This window comes from Phaethon aethereus (genome assembly GCF_964289735.1).
Source record: "Phaethon aethereus genome assembly, chromosome: 6".
Taxonomy (NCBI): Eukaryota; Metazoa; Chordata; class Aves; order Phaethontiformes; family Phaethontidae; genus Phaethon; species Phaethon aethereus.
The window spans coordinates 2,449,231-2,466,694 of NC_138580.1; the positions used below are offsets into that span (position 1 = coordinate 2,449,231).

General features: G+C 37.8%; 1 protein-coding gene across 1 annotated transcript in view; it reads left to right on the forward strand.

The window, feature by feature from the left end:
- Nucleotides 1-17,464, forward strand: part of NEB (nebulin) — a gene marked incomplete at both ends in the record, with an annotated part of 130,749 nt that overhangs the window by 53,688 nt on the left and 59,597 nt on the right. The window contains 24 exons of the mRNA XM_082001335.1: nucleotides 412-615; nucleotides 1,378-1,482; nucleotides 2,181-2,288; nucleotides 2,851-3,162; nucleotides 3,579-3,782; nucleotides 4,260-4,364; nucleotides 4,865-4,972; nucleotides 5,938-6,249; nucleotides 6,663-6,866; nucleotides 8,112-8,216; nucleotides 8,392-8,499; nucleotides 8,840-9,151; nucleotides 9,679-9,882; nucleotides 10,076-10,180; nucleotides 11,793-11,900; nucleotides 12,577-12,888; nucleotides 13,416-13,619; nucleotides 13,802-13,906; nucleotides 14,051-14,158; nucleotides 14,328-14,639; nucleotides 15,678-15,881; nucleotides 16,103-16,207; nucleotides 16,739-16,843; nucleotides 16,936-17,247. Of these exons, the coding sequence (XP_081857461.1) occupies nucleotides 412-615; nucleotides 1,378-1,482; nucleotides 2,181-2,288; nucleotides 2,851-3,162; nucleotides 3,579-3,782; nucleotides 4,260-4,364; nucleotides 4,865-4,972; nucleotides 5,938-6,249; nucleotides 6,663-6,866; nucleotides 8,112-8,216; nucleotides 8,392-8,499; nucleotides 8,840-9,151; nucleotides 9,679-9,882; nucleotides 10,076-10,180; nucleotides 11,793-11,900; nucleotides 12,577-12,888; nucleotides 13,416-13,619; nucleotides 13,802-13,906; nucleotides 14,051-14,158; nucleotides 14,328-14,639; nucleotides 15,678-15,881; nucleotides 16,103-16,207; nucleotides 16,739-16,843; nucleotides 16,936-17,247 (4,371 nt within the window). The remainder of the gene's footprint in view (nucleotides 1-411; nucleotides 616-1,377; nucleotides 1,483-2,180; nucleotides 2,289-2,850; nucleotides 3,163-3,578; nucleotides 3,783-4,259; nucleotides 4,365-4,864; nucleotides 4,973-5,937; nucleotides 6,250-6,662; nucleotides 6,867-8,111; nucleotides 8,217-8,391; nucleotides 8,500-8,839; nucleotides 9,152-9,678; nucleotides 9,883-10,075; nucleotides 10,181-11,792; nucleotides 11,901-12,576; nucleotides 12,889-13,415; nucleotides 13,620-13,801; nucleotides 13,907-14,050; nucleotides 14,159-14,327; nucleotides 14,640-15,677; nucleotides 15,882-16,102; nucleotides 16,208-16,738; nucleotides 16,844-16,935; nucleotides 17,248-17,464) is intronic.

The following is a 17,464-nucleotide window of genomic DNA, read 5'->3' on the forward strand; positions in this document are numbered from 1 at the left end:
AACTGCATATAAAGAAGAAATTGCCTAGTATAACTTTTTTTTTCTTGCATAACTTTAGTGGAGATAATTCCTTTTTTCTATCTTGGAGAAAATAGTTTAAATTAAGTTTGCCTGTTCTGAGTGAATGACCATTTATTTGTTGTGAACAAATGTTGCAGGAAAATATTATACTGACTTTCAGAGTTTTCTTTTAATCACATTACTCTCTGACCATTCCACAACATGTTGTTGGGTGAATTATACCTCTTGAATGCAGATAAGGGGTCTGAATCTAGGTTGCTAACAGAGGTTGTTTTGCAGATTGAACTAGGAGGAAAGCAACTTAGAGAAAGTAAGCATTAGTTGCATGGTGCATGTGAAATGTTTAACTGGCGAAATTAATGAGACAGCTGTCTTTGCATTTTGTAATAGAACTGCTACAAGTCTGACCTTGAATGGTTACGAGGCATTGGTTGGGTCCCAATTGGTTCCTTGGAAGTTGAAAAAGCCAAGAAGGCAGGGGAGATCTTGAGTGAAAAAGTATACCGTCAGCCTCCAGACACAATCAAGTTTACTAGCGTCACTGATTCTCTAGAGATGGTCTTAGCCAAGCAGAATGCAGAGACAATGAATAAGGTGAGTCTTCATTTGATTAGGTAACACATCAGCAGTCTTGGCCTAAACCCTGGAGACAGGACTAGAAATACATACGTATGGTTGATGTGTGAGATTTTAGCACAGTGAGACTTTAAAAGTGTAAGTTACATTCTTGGCAATCAACAGGTAGCTTTTTTTCAGCAAGTGCTAATTTAATAATATCTTCAAAGTTACCAAGTTAAATTGGAATTATCAATTGTGAAGCTTTCCACATGCTCTATTTTGTATCTAGTAATATGTTACTGAACTTTCATCTAATTTTTAATATAGTAATTTGTCTAACAAATCTAATAATTTATTACATTTATCTAGTAACCTAGTAATTAATAAAACTACTAGTTTTAGGGCAGTCTTTGAAATATCCATATTTAAACAATTCAGCCTAGTACTTAAAATGTAAGCGTTTTTCTGGATCTGTGGCCCTGATCTCAATCCTATTTATGTCAATAAAACCATTTCCTCTTTCAAACAGACCCTGTTGTTAGAGTTTAGATCTCTGTGTGACTGATTAGCATTCTGTGCCTTTTTTCTAAACATTTTTTTTAACAGAATTCTTTCTAGGTTACTAATTCTTAACCTGCTCATTAAGTATCTAGAGGAGTGAACAGGAAATCTCATTGCTATATAAGGAATAAGGATATTTTAGAGTTGGAGTATAGATCTGTAATTCTTATGTTTTAGGACATCTCCCAAGTATTTACTGGTTTTTTCCCCCTTTAACATACGTTATTTCTCCTGCAGCGTTTATATACTGAGGCCTGGGATAAAGACAAGACACAAATCCACATAATGCCTGACACACCTGAAATCACACTGGCAAAACAGAACATGCAAAACTACAGTGTGGTGAGTGTTAGCTCTCCAAATATAACTGGTCTGTTTCATGGCTTGATCATCAGTATTCTGATAAACCTTATATAGATGATACCATCAGTTTCTTTAAGTATAATACCCAATATTTATCCTCAAAATTGTGACTTTAAAAACATCATTTGCATTTTGGACAGTAGTGCATACATACAACAGTGAGCGTTATTGAGAATAAATTCCATGAGAAGTTGTGTGTCTCCAGTGAATTTCCAGGAGTCATTTCTGCCAGCATGCATACTGTTTCGAAGGTACAAAATAAATTCCAACATTGGAAATACCAAAAAGGTAATTTCCAGCACAATTCTGAAGAGCAGTGATCCCAGTGTTTAATGTTAGTTTAGGCAAATAAATTCACATCAGTAAGAGGTGGCTTTAAAAAGTAATTTTTACTCCACTTGTATAGAAGAATAGTTTATCTCTAAAATTCTAGTCAATGTTACGTTATTTAAAGTACTGAAAGAAAAAAATGTATTTAGCAAAGATATTCCTATGATATGAATTTGTATCAGCTACTGATCTGGGGCTTTGAGTTAAGAAAGTTAAGATAAAGCTGGGTTAGAATAAATCTTAACATGATTTTTAAAATCTACTCTACTTACAAGCAGTTTGTTTTGCATAGAATGTAATATATGGAACTTACTTACATGAATCCCATTGTTTAATTCTTCCCCTAGAAACTCTACAAACAGGCCATGGAAGAAGCAAAAAAGAAAGGCTATGATTTGAGAAGTGATGCTATCCCCATTCAAGCTGCCAAAGCATCCAGGCAAATTGCCAGTGATGTAAGAAATTAGTTTTTTGTTTCTTTGTGTTGTGACATCTGATCTCTGCAACCTGAAAGTTATCATCTGGATTCTGTAAAAGGCGTTTCAATTAAACTGTAATCTCAAATAGTAGTTTTTTGGAAACGAATTATTATATATCTTTAAAGACTTAATTGTAAAAACTAAATGTTGAGAAGTTATAAGGACAATTTAATGCTGCTATCATTAATTTTACAGCTCATAAACTGGTATCTTTAGTTAAATCTTAATAGTATGTATATTATTATATTTAATAAAGATTAACGATATTTAATAAGGAGAGAATTAGTTCTCACTAATATTAGTGAAGAGTATTTTTTCAAAAAAACCTACTTAAACATCTCTATTTAGGGTTGTAACTCAAATCTCAAAAATTTAATGTGAGAATCCATGTTATTAGCCCCAGACTTGCCTTGACAGTTTATGTTTTTTGACTGTATGTTATAGAGAAATTTGGAGACTTTATTATGAGAAAAATTTAATATGAGTAACTTCTATTTAGAGATGGTATAGAAATATAATATCTTGATTTATATTTCAGTACAAATACAAAGAAGGCTATCGCAAGCAGCTTGGCCATCACATAGGGGCCCGTAACATAGAGGATGATCCGAAGATGATGTGGTCGATTCACGTAGCCAAGATCCAGAGTGACAGGGAGTACAAGAAAGCCTTTGAGAAGTCAAAGACACACTTCAGTAGCCCAGTGGACATGCTGGGAATCGTGTTGGCCAAGAAATGTCAAGGGTTGGTCAGTGATATTGATTACCGCCACTATCTACATCAGTGGATCTGTCTGCCAGACCAGAATGATGTTATCCATGCTAAGAAGGCCTATGATCTACAGAGTGATGTAAGCTCTTTTTGATTTAATTTTTATTGAGGAATGTGTTTGATATTTTACATAGGTGGACCAGGCCATCACTTACCACGTGGTAGAACAAAATTTTTAATATTTATTTTCAAGATTCATGACTAATTGAAACTCAGATCTCCAATAAGGTATGGTAACTAATTGATATTTAAATTAAATTCTGTAATTCCAGAATTTGGGCTATTTATCATTTTCCGTTCTGTTAAACTTGGATAACAGTTTCACTCTTAATGTAGATGAAATGCAGGGTTCTTTCTAAGATTTTTCTCTAGGGTTATGAATTTATTTGAATTAAAAGTTGATAGTAAGTTTACTTAACTGTGAAAAGATGCACCGTGTAAACTGCATTATTATTATTATTATTATAATAACTGGTGTATTTTTTTTTTTAATAGAACTGCTACAAGTCTGACCTTGAATGGTTACGAGGCATTGGTTGGGTCCCAATTGGTTCCTTGGAAGTTGAAAAAGCCAAGAAGGCAGGGGAGATCTTGAGTGAAAAAGTATACCGTCAGCCTCCAGACACAATCAAGTTTACTAGCGTCACTGATTCTCTAGAGATGGTCTTAGCCAAGCAGAATGCAGAGACAATGAATAAGGTGAGTCTTCATTTGATTAGGTAACACATCAGCAGTCTTGGCCTAAACCCTGGAGACAGGGCTAGAAATATAATTAATAGAAGTTGTGCTGAAGTTCAGAGATCATGTATTTTCAAATAGTGTGCTCTGTTGATTTCAATCAAAACTATTAGGCCAGGTAATGGAAGACTCAACTTTGTCACGGTAGTCTGCATATTACATTTTCATCTTTTCTTTGACATGTTTGGACAGTGAGCAGCAATAATGCTTTGGATTATTCATTATTCTTAAGTAATGTGTCAGTGTTCTAAGTCTTTTTATATTTCCTCAGATAAATTCTCTTTTTAATAATGGTATCTCTACCTGATTACATACATAACCATTTATCCATGCTATATTTCCTATACTTTTACCTAGTATGCTCTATGTTTTACCTGTTTAATAAGATATTAACTTGTTTTGGAATGCAATGTTATCTCTTCCTGTATTCTTTCTTAGCGTTTATACACTGAAGCGTGGAATAAAGATAAGACCATGGTTCATGTCATGCCTGACACACCAGAAATCCTGCTAGCTAAACAAAACCAATTAAACTATAGTCAGGTGAGTAAAACTGAAGAGTTAAGAGAATTAAATGATTTCTGACAAGTACAATTTTGTCATCTCTGACTTCTAATTACTATTATCATACTGTTGAGTTGTTTGGTTTCACAAATTGCCATATCCACAGCTAAAATCAGAATTGTTCTTTCACTAGAATTTACCTCCTGGGTATCTAATTGGGCTTTTAGAATACATTATCTGGCATAAATGAGAAATAATTTCTATAGCAAGGTATGGAAATAAATAATTTAGCTTTTAGAATATTCTTTTCTTTGCCTTCCCTAAATGATTTCCAATTTCCAAGTGTGTACAATACAATTACAAGATTTTTGAGTTCTGCATTTTTTAATTTTCTGGAGAAGATAGAGCTGTGTTCAAATGTTTAAGTTGTCTGATCATTAACAATATTGTTTAGGGACTTAATTTCTTCTATTACACAGATGTGCTTAACTGAAGTGTAATTTTGTTTTGAAACAAAAATGTGAATATTTTTTTCACAGAAAATGTACAAACTAGCTTTGGAGGAATCGAAGAAGAAGGGTCATGACTTGCGTTTTGATGCCATTCCTATTCAAGCTGCCAGAGCATCCAGAGAGATTGCCAGTGATGTAAGCAGGTTTCTTATCATGTCAGTACAGATTTGGTAATGGAAAAGAATCAGAATGTTTGTTCCATTGTTTGTTAATGTAATACCTTAAGTTTGTAGAATAGATACTACTCAAATCCAGTGATTCTATACTGCATGCCTTTAGTACATGAAAAGAATGGATAACCAATATTTTTATGCATGGGTATATATCACAGTAATAAATAAATAAAATAATATGAATATTATTTTTATGCCCCCTGTAATAGTTCCATTGATGTCCATGGATAGGACATGGATATGTTCAAATAGGATGATCAATAAAGTGTATGAGTCTATGCTAGAGTTAGTCAAATTTATTTCTGATTCAAAATAGGACATACTTTAAGATGTCTCTCCAAAATAGAGGTATTAGTAAATAAATTCTAAAAGTTCTAAATTGTTGTCTTTTCCTGAGGAAAAATAGTTCTATTGAAGTGTCATATCGAGATTCAAAATGTCTGAATACAAAAATAGGAAAAAAAAAGTGCAATGACTATGACAGGTTTTGCTTCATGGATGAGGAAACATCACTAAGAGACAGAGGGAAACAGTTTTTTATGCTCCTTGTTTTTCTATCAAGATTGATATCTAAACTGTTAGTTTTAGGACCAGCGCAGACTACCTTCATGAGGATGTTTTGTAATAAGCTTTTAAAATAAGTTAACCTTTACATTGTAATCTTAATAGTAAAAGAATGTGGAGTATCTGACTTGTTAGTAATTACGTGACGTTAAAGGTTTAGTTAATTGAAAGTGTGATATAGTTATATAAAAAACAGAGATAATATCTGTAATAAAAATCCTTTTTATGTGAAAATGAATAAAACAGTAGAAAGACCTAAATAATATTTTTCTCTAAACAAAATATTAATGATTATGTTAAACTGTGTGAATTATTTATTAATTTATAAATATACCATGTGAATCTGAATATACTTTATTTCAGTACAAATACAAAGAAGGCTACCGCAAGCAGCTTGGCCATCACATAGGGGCCCGTAACATAGAGGATGATCCGAAGATGATGTGGTCGATGCACGTAGCCAAGATCCAGAGTGACAGGGAGTACAAGAAAGCCTTTGAGAAGTCAAAGACACACTTCAGTAGCCCAGTGGACATGCTGGGAATCGTGTTGGCCAAGAAATGTCAAGGGTTGGTCAGTGATATTGATTACCGCCACTATCTACATCAGTGGATCTGTCTGCCAGACCAGAATGATGTTATCCATGCTAAGAAGGCCTATGATCTACAGAGTGATGTGAGTAAATTGTTAAATTTGTAACACACAATTAAATATGCTGGGTCTTGTACAATATAATTTTTAACAGATATATAATACACCTTAGTTGCTTGCATCAGACATGTTAATAGAGATGAAATGTTTAATATTCTATCATCAATTTTATGTTTAATCCTATTTTCTCAGTCCTTAACCTAAGGTGCAATTTGTGTGTAACTGGTATTTGTGGAGTTCTTCAATAACTCTATTCTTTTTGTTATTTAATGATTATTTTACTGAATCTTCAAAAATAATAATTGTTTTCAAAACCATATCCTGCTACTATGCAGAAATGTATACAATTGTTCATACAGACTAGGATATGCTTATTTATAATTATTTTAATATTTGATCACACTTATGCATATATAATGAACTTTCAAATTTTTCAGGCTGTTTACAAATCAGACCTAGAATGGCTAAGAGGTATTGGATGGGTTCCTATTGGTTCCATGGAAGTTGAGAAAGCCAAGAAAGCTGGAGATATCCTGAGTGAAAGGAAGTATCGTCAACCAGCAGACCAAATTAAATTTACTAGTGTGACAGATTCTTTGGCCATGGTGTTAGCCAAGCAAAATGCTGAGATAATGAACAAGGTGGGTTGTTTTTTTTGTCAAAATCACTAGTATTACTAGCTAAAAGAACTTGTTCATGAGGTGAAAAATACAAAATACAAAGTAAGACTAAACACTCTCATTGTGGACTTGGAGAAAATTAATGTCCAAATTCAGCCTTTGCACAGGAAAGCTCTTATCTCAGGGCTCTGTCTATACTGAACACTTAGTAAAAATGTCCCCCCAAAATTCACCTAAATCACATATTTTTCAAAAGTATATACTAAATATTTTGGTGAACTTCCCTCTTCCTTCCATCTCAGCTGAAATCCTATTTTTAAATGTTCGTTTGGCATGTTTTTTTTATTTTGTTAATGCTACTTCGCTATACAAAGCTCATCTCTGACAGAATAGGCTAAATTTTTTTGCAGTTTGTAGACACTGCTGTGAGGTCTGCAGAAATGATGTTCGAGCAAGGTGTTAGGGTATGTCCCGAGGTGGTGGTGCTATAAGATAGGATGTAGGAGAATATTGAGGCTTTTACTTCAGCTGTAATAATGATGTATTGTTGACTGAATGTCATACTGCATGATGAACAAGTTTTGAGGAAATAGCTTAGGCTCTCTGGAAGTCAAGCTTCTGCAGTTTATCTGACCTGGAGGATGAAAGTCACAAAATACCTACTCCTCCTCTTTAATAAGAAACATCAATCAACTTGTACAGATCGTACAATCATACAATAGTTTGGGTTGGAAGGGACCTGTCAAGGCCATCTAGTCCAAACCCCCTGCCATGAGCAGGGACATCTTCAACTACATCAGGTTGCTCAGAGCCCCGTCCAGCCTGACCTGGAATGTTTCCAGGGATGGGGCATCGACCACCTCTCTGGGCAACCTGTGCCAGTGCTTCACCACCCTCATTGCAAAATAATGAATATAGTTTTCCTCCTACAACAGTTTCCTAGCATTCCTAAATCAGTCAATTGCTGTGCCAACTTAGCCTCAGAAATAATAAGGAAGGACAAAGTTTCCTTCTTGAGTTGCTCAATAAGAAGCTTTGCTATGTCAGGGTATTTAAAGCTTGCTTGAACTACCTCTCACAGTTTGTAAAATACTTTCTTTGGACAAATGTATTAGTTTGGTTATATATATCTTGTTCTGCTTCAATATTACTTTTATTTTGTATCATGGATATATTTTTGATAACTACTGCTTTCAAATTTGCAGTCTTTCCATCATGACACACATAAAGAAACTTTTTAAAGGAACGTGTTTTCCTCTCTCCTAGCGTTTATACACAGAAGCCTGGGATGCAGACAAAACATCAATTCACGTCATGCCTGACACACCGACAATTTTGTTAGCGAAGGCCAATGCAGCTAATGTTAGCCATGTAAGAACATTTAAACATATACTAAAGTAATGGAAATTCAGATATTAAGTAAGCAATTCTTTAACCGTAAAGATCTAAAATATGCATTCATGAAAATTTTAAGAAAAAAATAGGAAATGTAGAAATTCCATCTTTCAGAGTATTGAGAAGCCATTTTGTGTCTTCTTTCATGCAGAAACTTTATATACAAGCCTGGGAAGAGGCCAAAAAGAAGGGTTATGACATGAGAGCTGATGCAATTCCAATCCGAAGTGCAAAGGCATCCAGAGATATTGCGAGTGATGTATGTTCTTCCTTCACATTTTTTTTCAGTTAGCTTCAGAAACAAGAATGAAGTAATAAGATACGTACTACATAAAAAAACATGGTATATCAGATTCATCTTGAAAGCCTACCAGCAAAGAATTCACTGCAGAAAGAAAATGGGCAACAGTTTCCAAAAGGAATATTGAAATACAAATCCTGACATTAAGCAGATATTAGAAAATAAGAAACTACAGTGAAAATAAACAAAAGCTGTGGGCAAGAATGCATTAGACATTAGGAATAGTAGGAATATGAAATTATGGGAAATTCATCCCAGATTAACTATTTCTTTTAAACCTAATTTTTGCATTTCTTAGTACAAGTACAAAGAAACGCACGAGAAGGAGAAAGGCCACTACATTGGGTGCCGAACTGCCCAGGAGGATCCCAAACTGTCATGGGCTGCACGTGCCATGTTGCTGCAGAACGACCGAATCTACCGGAAGGCGTACCATGATTCAAAGGCCCAGGTCCACATACCAGTCGACGCGATGTCCGTGCAGGCAGCCAAGGAGTGCCAGACACTAGTCAGTGATATTGACTACCGCCAGTACCTTCACCAGTGGACCTGTCTGCCGGACCAGAATGACGTGATCCATGCAAGGAAGGCCTATGACCTACAGAGTGATGTGCGTATGTGTAGAGATGTGGTAGCAACTACTATTGCTATTTAAGAGTGATGTGAGTGAGAGTAACTGCAGAAAAGCTTTATGGCAGGTGTGGGAGGCTCTGTTTGTTAGTGGCTGTGCAAATATGCTTTCAAACGCACATTCATGAGCCTGGAGTCAGTTCTGGTATGTTTATTTTAATTCACCTGGATGATCCTTTCCAAATCAGTAGTGTTTTCAGCCTGGGGGCCAGAAATATTCTGGGTAGTTCATAAGGAAGCCATGTTTTTTGGTCCTCTGTAGAATGTTTGCTTGCAGTTTGCTTGCATACTGACGGTGGTTTGCATGTAGCAAGGATCTTTAAAATTGGCTTTGTTGCTGTGCAAATCAGGGGGTTAGCTGTGTGTGGAAAGGACCTGGTGTGCTACAGTCTCACTGACAGCTTGCCATGTGACGGTACAAGAAGGAGCTCGGGGAAAACCTTGTACGAAACATCTCTGTATGTAGAGTTGTCTCTGCAACGTCAGTAACCCTTGGTTCATTTGTAGAATGTGTACAAGTCAGACCTGGAGTGGTTGCGAGGCATCGGCTGGTTGACAGAAGGTTCTGTGGATGTGGTCAAAGCAAAGAAAGCGCAGGAGCTCCTGAATGAGAGGTTGTACCGCACGCGTCCGGAGGAGATGAAATTCACCAGCATTACTGACACACCAGACGTTGTCCAGGCTAAGATCAATGCTTTGCAGATCAGTGACGTAAGCTTACCTTTCACTTACCTTTCATTTATGTGATGACGTTTGTTTTCTTTGTGGTGGAGAGTAGCATTTCTACCACAGGAATGACTAATTGGAACTAGTTCAAATCAGAATTACTGAAGAATTCCTGTTGGTTGGTTTTTTTGAGTGTTCACCCCATGGTGAAATGTCATTATGCTTCCTTTCTCCTTAGCGTCTGTATCGTGAAGCCTGGGATAAAGATAAGACGCAGATTTCCATACCTTCTGATACTCCTGTAATGCTGCAGTCCAAAGTCAATGCTCTCAACATCAGCAACGTAAGAGAATAAAATGTTATGCATGTGAAGTGTTACAGAATTAAGAGTGACAATTGCTCTTCCAGTTTTTGGCCTCTGTCATTTTGCTGTAAATGGTGCTGTACTAATGCCGTCTTCTAATGCACTTGAATTGTAAACAGTGGATTACATCTAGGGCCTCTTTAGGTAGTGTTGTTGATGAACCGATGAGCACTCTTTATGAATCGGACATTCATGAAGCAAAGAAGCCCAAGGTGTTGATCTGGAATCCATGCCATTGTATTCTCTCTCGGTCCACGTGAATGTGAAATTCCTGGAACTGTTTCCATGGAACATGCCAGCACTGATGCCTTTTGTCCTAAACTGCGCAGATTCCTGAGGGGGTGACTCACAGAGCTGCCTGCCTTGTTTGATAGGTTGTGTATTTGTGAGCAAGCTCCAAAGTTCTGTGCACAATTCCACACAACTCCTCCTCTCTTTGACAACAACTGGCAAGTACTTTCCATGCAGTTATTGTTGGAGTCTGTAGGCTCATCAACCCTGACATGTTTTGCAGATTTCTGTTGTTTCACTCACTGTTTTTTTGGGACTAACACACTGGAGATTCTGTAAAGCTGGAAACATTGCACTTCTTGCACTTTCAGCAGGACTTGTCTGGGGCTTTGCCTGAAAACTGTATTTACTCCCAGCCTTTCTTGATGCTGATAGTATGTTAAATATTTTTCAAAAGTACCGGAAATTAGGCGTGAAATATTTCAAGTGTTATTGCAACAGACATCTCACCTCCCCTGTTTTTGTCTTGCTCATGCTTTGATTACTGTTTTTTTTCTGAGTTCCTTATAGTCTGACCTGCAATAGCATTCAGTTTCTAAATTTCCACAGTCATCAAAAATGAACAAAAAAGTGCATCATTTACCCACCTGTACTAATGATAAAGCTGCCAGCTGGGCTGACCAAGCTTCTGTGGACCAAGATGCCACTAAGTAGGAGTTCTCATGTTCTTAGGCTTCGTGTCCTGGACAGGTTGGGTGTCCCTATACACGTGAAGGCTCTTTGGTTTCTGTTCAGTCTCTAAGTGGTTTGAGCTTCTCTGCCTACGTTCGCTTTCTTCACAGGACTAAAAAAGGCTGGTAAAGAAAGAAGTCATCTCTAGCAGTTGTCAGGCAGCTTCGTAACTTAAATATGGTCTGGATACGTTTTGTCAGTAGAACAGATGTTTTGCCCCAGTAGCTATGACCCTGCAATCAGGTGTGTGTGAGCAGAACTTCTGACTGTTGTAGGGTCATGTAGAATTTAGTCTTGGTCATGGAGGCATGTGCTCTGTCCGTTGGACTGCCTATTTGAGGCCTCTGTGGTGAGTTCATGCATGTGGTCAGCAGTAGTCTGTCAGAGGGGATGTTGTAATGTGTTTATTACGAATATTTCAGCTGCCTCTTGTTTCAGATTTTGCACCTACTTTAAGTTATGAGTTTTCTGTTAAGACACTTACCAGGATCATTATTATAACCCTGTCAGTTATAGGGGGCAAACAGTGCACCAAAGCTGTTAATTCCAAGAGAGTAAGGTTTTAAGAAAAGGCATTGGTATCAGAGTCTTGACTGCGTGTAACAAGGGTGATCAATTTTCTTTGCAGAAACATTATCAGAAGGCCTGGGATGAGGCCAAGGCGAAAAGCTATGACATAAGAGCTGATGCCATTCCCATCAAACAGGCCAAGGCTTCCAGAGACATTGCTAGTGAGGTACAGTCTTTTCTTAATGTGGTTGCTGCATCTGTCTCTTCCAGTGTCCATCTCAGCAGAATTGAGTGAAGTTAGCTTCAGCTAGAAGCAATGTACTCTTTTGTGCCCCTGTGTTATTTTAAAGCCTGTTGTGAGTACTTCTTTCTTTCTACAACTTGAAGCTGACTATTGGTAAGTGCTCTGTGAATAAGAGGACATGTGATATGTTTGTGAGATTGCTCAGAGTGTTGGGTAACTAAGTGTGAATATTCAGATATCAAGCAAGAATTTAAAGCTGATTAGGGTGGGGGCTGCAGTTGTGGTTGCTGTTGGATTCTTGTAGTTCCTGTAATCACCACTCTCAAATATTTCCTTTGTAAAGATGTTAAATGTGGCTGATGTTTAGAATGGCCTTACAGAGCACACAGGTATCTGCTTTGGTACCATTTCTCATTGTTTAAGAGTGTTAAGAAAAACCAGAGATATTTTTAAAAAACCGTGGGTGGCTTGGGGAACACCCTTTTTGGGAGATTGAGGGCCTGCCTTTTGAGTGGACCAAAGCTTTGTCTGTACTGAGGCAGAACTTCTGGGAAATGTGTCAAAGGGTTGAGAGTTTAAGAAGCTGAAAGCCTTTTGTTGATTAGTTGCGGACAGGTGAGTAACGTATGGCTACTTACATTGTTTCTGCATTTCTCAGTACAAATACAAAGAAACGCACGAGAAGGAGAAAGGCCACTACATTGGGTGCCGAACTGCCCAGGAGGATCCCAAACTGTCATGGGCTGCACGTGCCATGTTGCTGCAGAACGACCGAATCTACCGGAAGGCGTACCATGATTCAAAGGCCCAGGTCCACATACCAGTCGACGCGATGTCCGTGCAGGCAGCCAAGGAGTGCCAGACACTAGTCAGTGATATTGACTACCGCCAGTACCTTCACCAGTGGACCTGTCTGCCGGACCAGAATGACGTGATCCATGCAAGGAAGGCCTATGACCTACAGAGTGATGTGCGTATGTGTAGAGATGTGGTAGCAACTACTATTGCTATTTAAGAGTGATGTGAGTGAGAGTAACTGCAGAAAAGCTTTATGGCAGGTGTGGGAGGCTCTGTTTGTTAGTGGCTGTGCAAATATGCTTTCAAACGCACATTCATGAGCCTGGAGTCAGTTCTGGTATGTTTATTTTAATTCACCTGGATGATCCTTTCCAAATCAGTAGTGTTTTCAGCCTGGGGGCCAGAAATATTCTGGGTAGTTCATAAGGAAGCCATGTTTTTTGGTCCTCTGTAGAATGTTTGCTTGCAGTTTGCTTGCATACTGACGGTGGTTTGCATGTAGCAAGGATCTTTAAAATTGGCTTTGTTGCTGTGCAAATCAGGGGGTTAGCTGTGTGTGGAAAGGACCTGGTGTGCTACAGTCTCACTGACAGCTTGCCATGTGACGGTACAAGAAGGAGCTCGGGGAAAACCTTGTACGAAACATCTCTGTATGTAGAGTTGTCTCTGCAACGTCAGTAACCCTTGGTTCATTTGTAGAATGTGTACAAGTCAGACCTGGAGTGGTTGCGAGGCATCGGCTGGTTGACAGAAGGTTCTGTGGATGTGGTCAAAGCAAAGAAAGCGCAGGAGCTCCTGAATGAGAGGTTGTACCGCACGCGTCCGGAGGAGATGAAATTCACCAGCATTACTGACACACCAGACGTTGTCCAGGCTAAGATCAATGCTTTGCAGATCAGTGACGTAAGCTTACCTTTCACTTACCTTTCATTTATGTGATGACGTTTGTTTTCTTTGTGGTGGAGAGTAGCATTTCTACCACAGGAATGACTAATTGGAAACTAGTTCAAATCAGAATTACCGAAGAATTCCTGTTGCAGTGTTCACCCCATGGTGAAATGTCATTATGCTTCCTTTCTCCTTAGCGTCTGTATCGTGAAGCCTGGGATAAAGATAAGACGCAGATTTCCATACCTTCTGATACTCCTGTAATGCTGCAGTCCAAAGTCAATGCTCTCAACATCAGCAATGTAAGAGAATAAAATAATTATCTGTGTGAAATCTTGTTAAATTAAGAGTATGACAATTGCTCTTCCAAAGTAGCTTTTAAGATAAGGCATTGCTATCAGAGAATCTTGACCGCGTGTAACAAGGGTGATTAATTTTCTTTGCAGAAACATTATCAGAAGGCCTGGGATGAGGCCAAGGCGAAAAGCTATGACATAAGAGCTGATGCCATTCCCATCAAACAGGCCAAGGCTTCCAGAGACATTGCTAGTGAGGTACAGTCTTTTCTTAATGTGGTTGCTGCATCTGTCTCTTCCAGTGTCCATCTCAGCAGAACTGAGTTCAGTTGAAAGGGTTGACAGCTTAGGAAGCTGAAAGCCTTTGCTTTGTAGTCACGTTCAGGTGAGCTATGTGTGGCTCCTTATGTTGTTTTTGTATTTCTAGTACAAGTACAAAGAAACGCACGAGAAGCAGAAAGGCCACTACATTGGGTGCCGAACTGCCCAGGAGGATCCCAAACTGTCATGGGCTGCACGTGCCATGTTGCTGCAGAACGACCGAATCTACCGGAAGGCGTACCATGATTCAAAGGCCCAGGTCCACATACCAGTCGACGCGATGTCCGTGCAGGCAGCCAAGGAGTGCCAGACACTAGTCAGTGATATTGACTACCGCCAGTACCTTCACCAGTGGACCTGTCTGCCGGACCAGAATGACGTGATCCATGCAAGGAAGGCCTACGACCTACAGAGTGATGTGCGTATGTGTAGAGATGTGGTAGTTACTGCTGTTGCTATTTAATATATTGTAGCTTTATTCTGATGGTTTGATATTATACAGTCACAAAGGATTTATCTTTCCACTGTTTTCTTCAGTTTTTCATGTTACTGCTACTATCTGCTCTCTTTATCCTTCAAAAGTACTGGTATTACCAGTAAATTCCGTTTAAGCTTTAGTTGGTTTCTGCTATGATATATATCCTTTTGGAGTATTGTGATTTGGAGAGGATGAATGATTTGTCTTTCTTACTTTGATGGGACTTATGAAATAACACGTTTGCTACTTTGGAATCAGGTGGCTTTTATTACTCCTCTTTATCTGAGTCAACTTGGAAATTTATTAAATTGTAAGAAAACTATGTAAGATAGCAGGTATGTTTTAGTGGCTGATTTCAAAGCAGGAGTCGTCAGTGCAGCTGATTTCCTGGCTTGACTTTGTTGCTTATCAGTCAACATCAGTCACTCTTCCTCTTTTCAATTATGAGCTTTGGAGGTGAGATTCGTGTTCCTCGCTGAAGGATTTTCTCGATTAAAACTTAAACAATATTGCCTTATACCACTTCAGGAATTATGCCAGTTAGCTCTAGTCCCCATTACCTCTATAATCCTTTTTTTCCCTCCTTTTTGTCACATTTCCTCATGGGCAGCTTGGCTTTTTGTTTGGACTTTTAAAATGTTGAAGTGACTAGAGGAGTAAGTATTTTGGAGGGGACAGGAAGATTCTTTTAAGATCTTAGTACTCATCATCATTAATGGCAATTCTGTTCAGTTGTTTCCCCTCTTTTTAGCTGCATAAGGTTTAGAATGTATTGTTTTAAGAAATGAACTACTTAAAACCTGCTTCCCAGATTGTATTTTACTTATGACACTGAACATCTCTTGTGTATAAAAAGGATTAATCTAGCTCTAGCTGATTTGACATTTTCTAAAACATATACTGCGTTGTATAGTTTAAAATAATGAAGACAGTAATTTTAAACACAATGTTTTCTTTTTCTGACCATGTCTGATATAGGCTGTCTATAAGGCGGACCTAGAATGGCTCCGTGGAATTGGCTGGTTGCCTAATGACTCTCCGGACGTTAAGAGAGTGAAGCATGCCCAGGATCTCCTGAGTGATAATGTGTATCGTACACCTATTGAAAGCCTGAAATACACCAGTATTGTTGATTCTCCAGATGTTCTTCTGGCTAAAGTGAATGCCGAACAAGTCAGCATTGTAGGTTACAATGTTCTTAAAGTTTGGAGGCTCTAAACAGTTTATAGAGAAATCTTACTGCTAAAATATAAAATTGATCAGTAGTATTTTAAGTCAAGTTTGATGCTTTTCCAGACATTTTATTTCTTAGAGATGATAATTCAGAAGATATTATGGGATTTTATGTTATTGACAAGTGAAATTCCATAACTACAGTATCATAAAATGAACTATTTTAACAGCCAAAATACAAAGAAGCTTGGGAAAAGGACAAGACTATGATCCATATTACATCAGACACACCTGAAATCAACCTAGCCAAGACTAACGCTGTTAATTACAGCCAGGTATGCTTATGATTCTATTTTATTCACTTCTATAAAATAGTATGTGTATCTTGTGAATTTTAACATTCTAAGATGTTACTTACAAAGTTGAAGATTAAGTCACATGAATCTCATTGAAGTCTGTCCTCATACAGGGCTTGCAACATTCCATTCCCTCTACTGAGTATTCTTTATCTAAGTGTTTAGACATTATAAAATAAATGCTTGCATACAGCTGTTTAAAAATTATCAATATCATGCACCATTGAGATAATATTTTGTTGGAATGTATGAGAGCCCAAGGCATATAAATACTTTCTAAACTTTTACAAACACCCTTCTATGCAGTATAGGTTGCAAAACTGGTGTGGCGGGTACTGTACGTGTTTGAAAGGCAGTAAGATTTGCAGCAGTATTTATGACTAGGAGCAGGAGTCATGCACAAAACATTCTCATGGTATTTCAGCAAACAAATGGCAGTAAACTATGTGTTTCTTTAATAGCAAATGCCAGAGTATTTAGCATATGTGTGACTTCTTTATGTCTTTTCAGAAACTGTATAAAGAAGCTTGGGATGAGTTGAAGATGAGTTATGATTTGAGAGCAGATGCAATCCCAATCAAGGCAGCCAAAGCTTCTAGAGAAATTGCTAGTGATGTAAGTGCCAAAAAAGGCATCTAGCTCTTCACATGCTTTAAGATCTATTTCATGATAATGGTTAGTAATGGTGATCTTTGCTCTTTACCCAGTATAAATACAAACTGGATCACGAGAAGCAGAAAGGACATTATGTTGGAGTTCCAAATGCAAAAGCAGACACAAAAATGCAGTTTGCCCTCGGCATAGGCAAAGTTCAGAGTGAACTAGAATACAAGAAACACTTTGCCAAATGGAAGACACAGTGCCACCTACCAGTAGACATGCTATCTATCCTATCAGCTAAACATGGGCAGTCTTTGGTCAGTGATATTGATTACCGTCATTACTTGCATCAGTGGATCTGTCTTCCAGATCAGAATGATGTCATACAGGCGAGGAAAGCCTACGAACTTCAGAGTGATGTAAGTTAATGTGAAAACTTACTTCTTACTGTTTTGTATCTTAGTCTGCTTTAGCTTTAAGTAGTGTGAATCTTCTGCTGATTTCAGTGATTCGGCTTTGCTGTTTATTAGGAATGCAAAGTATATGCCACTGTTATATATTGCCAAATTTGAAGTCTGATAAATTCAGATATAGTGCTCATGTTGGAATTACTGCTCTCCTTTTAACCTGTGGAAG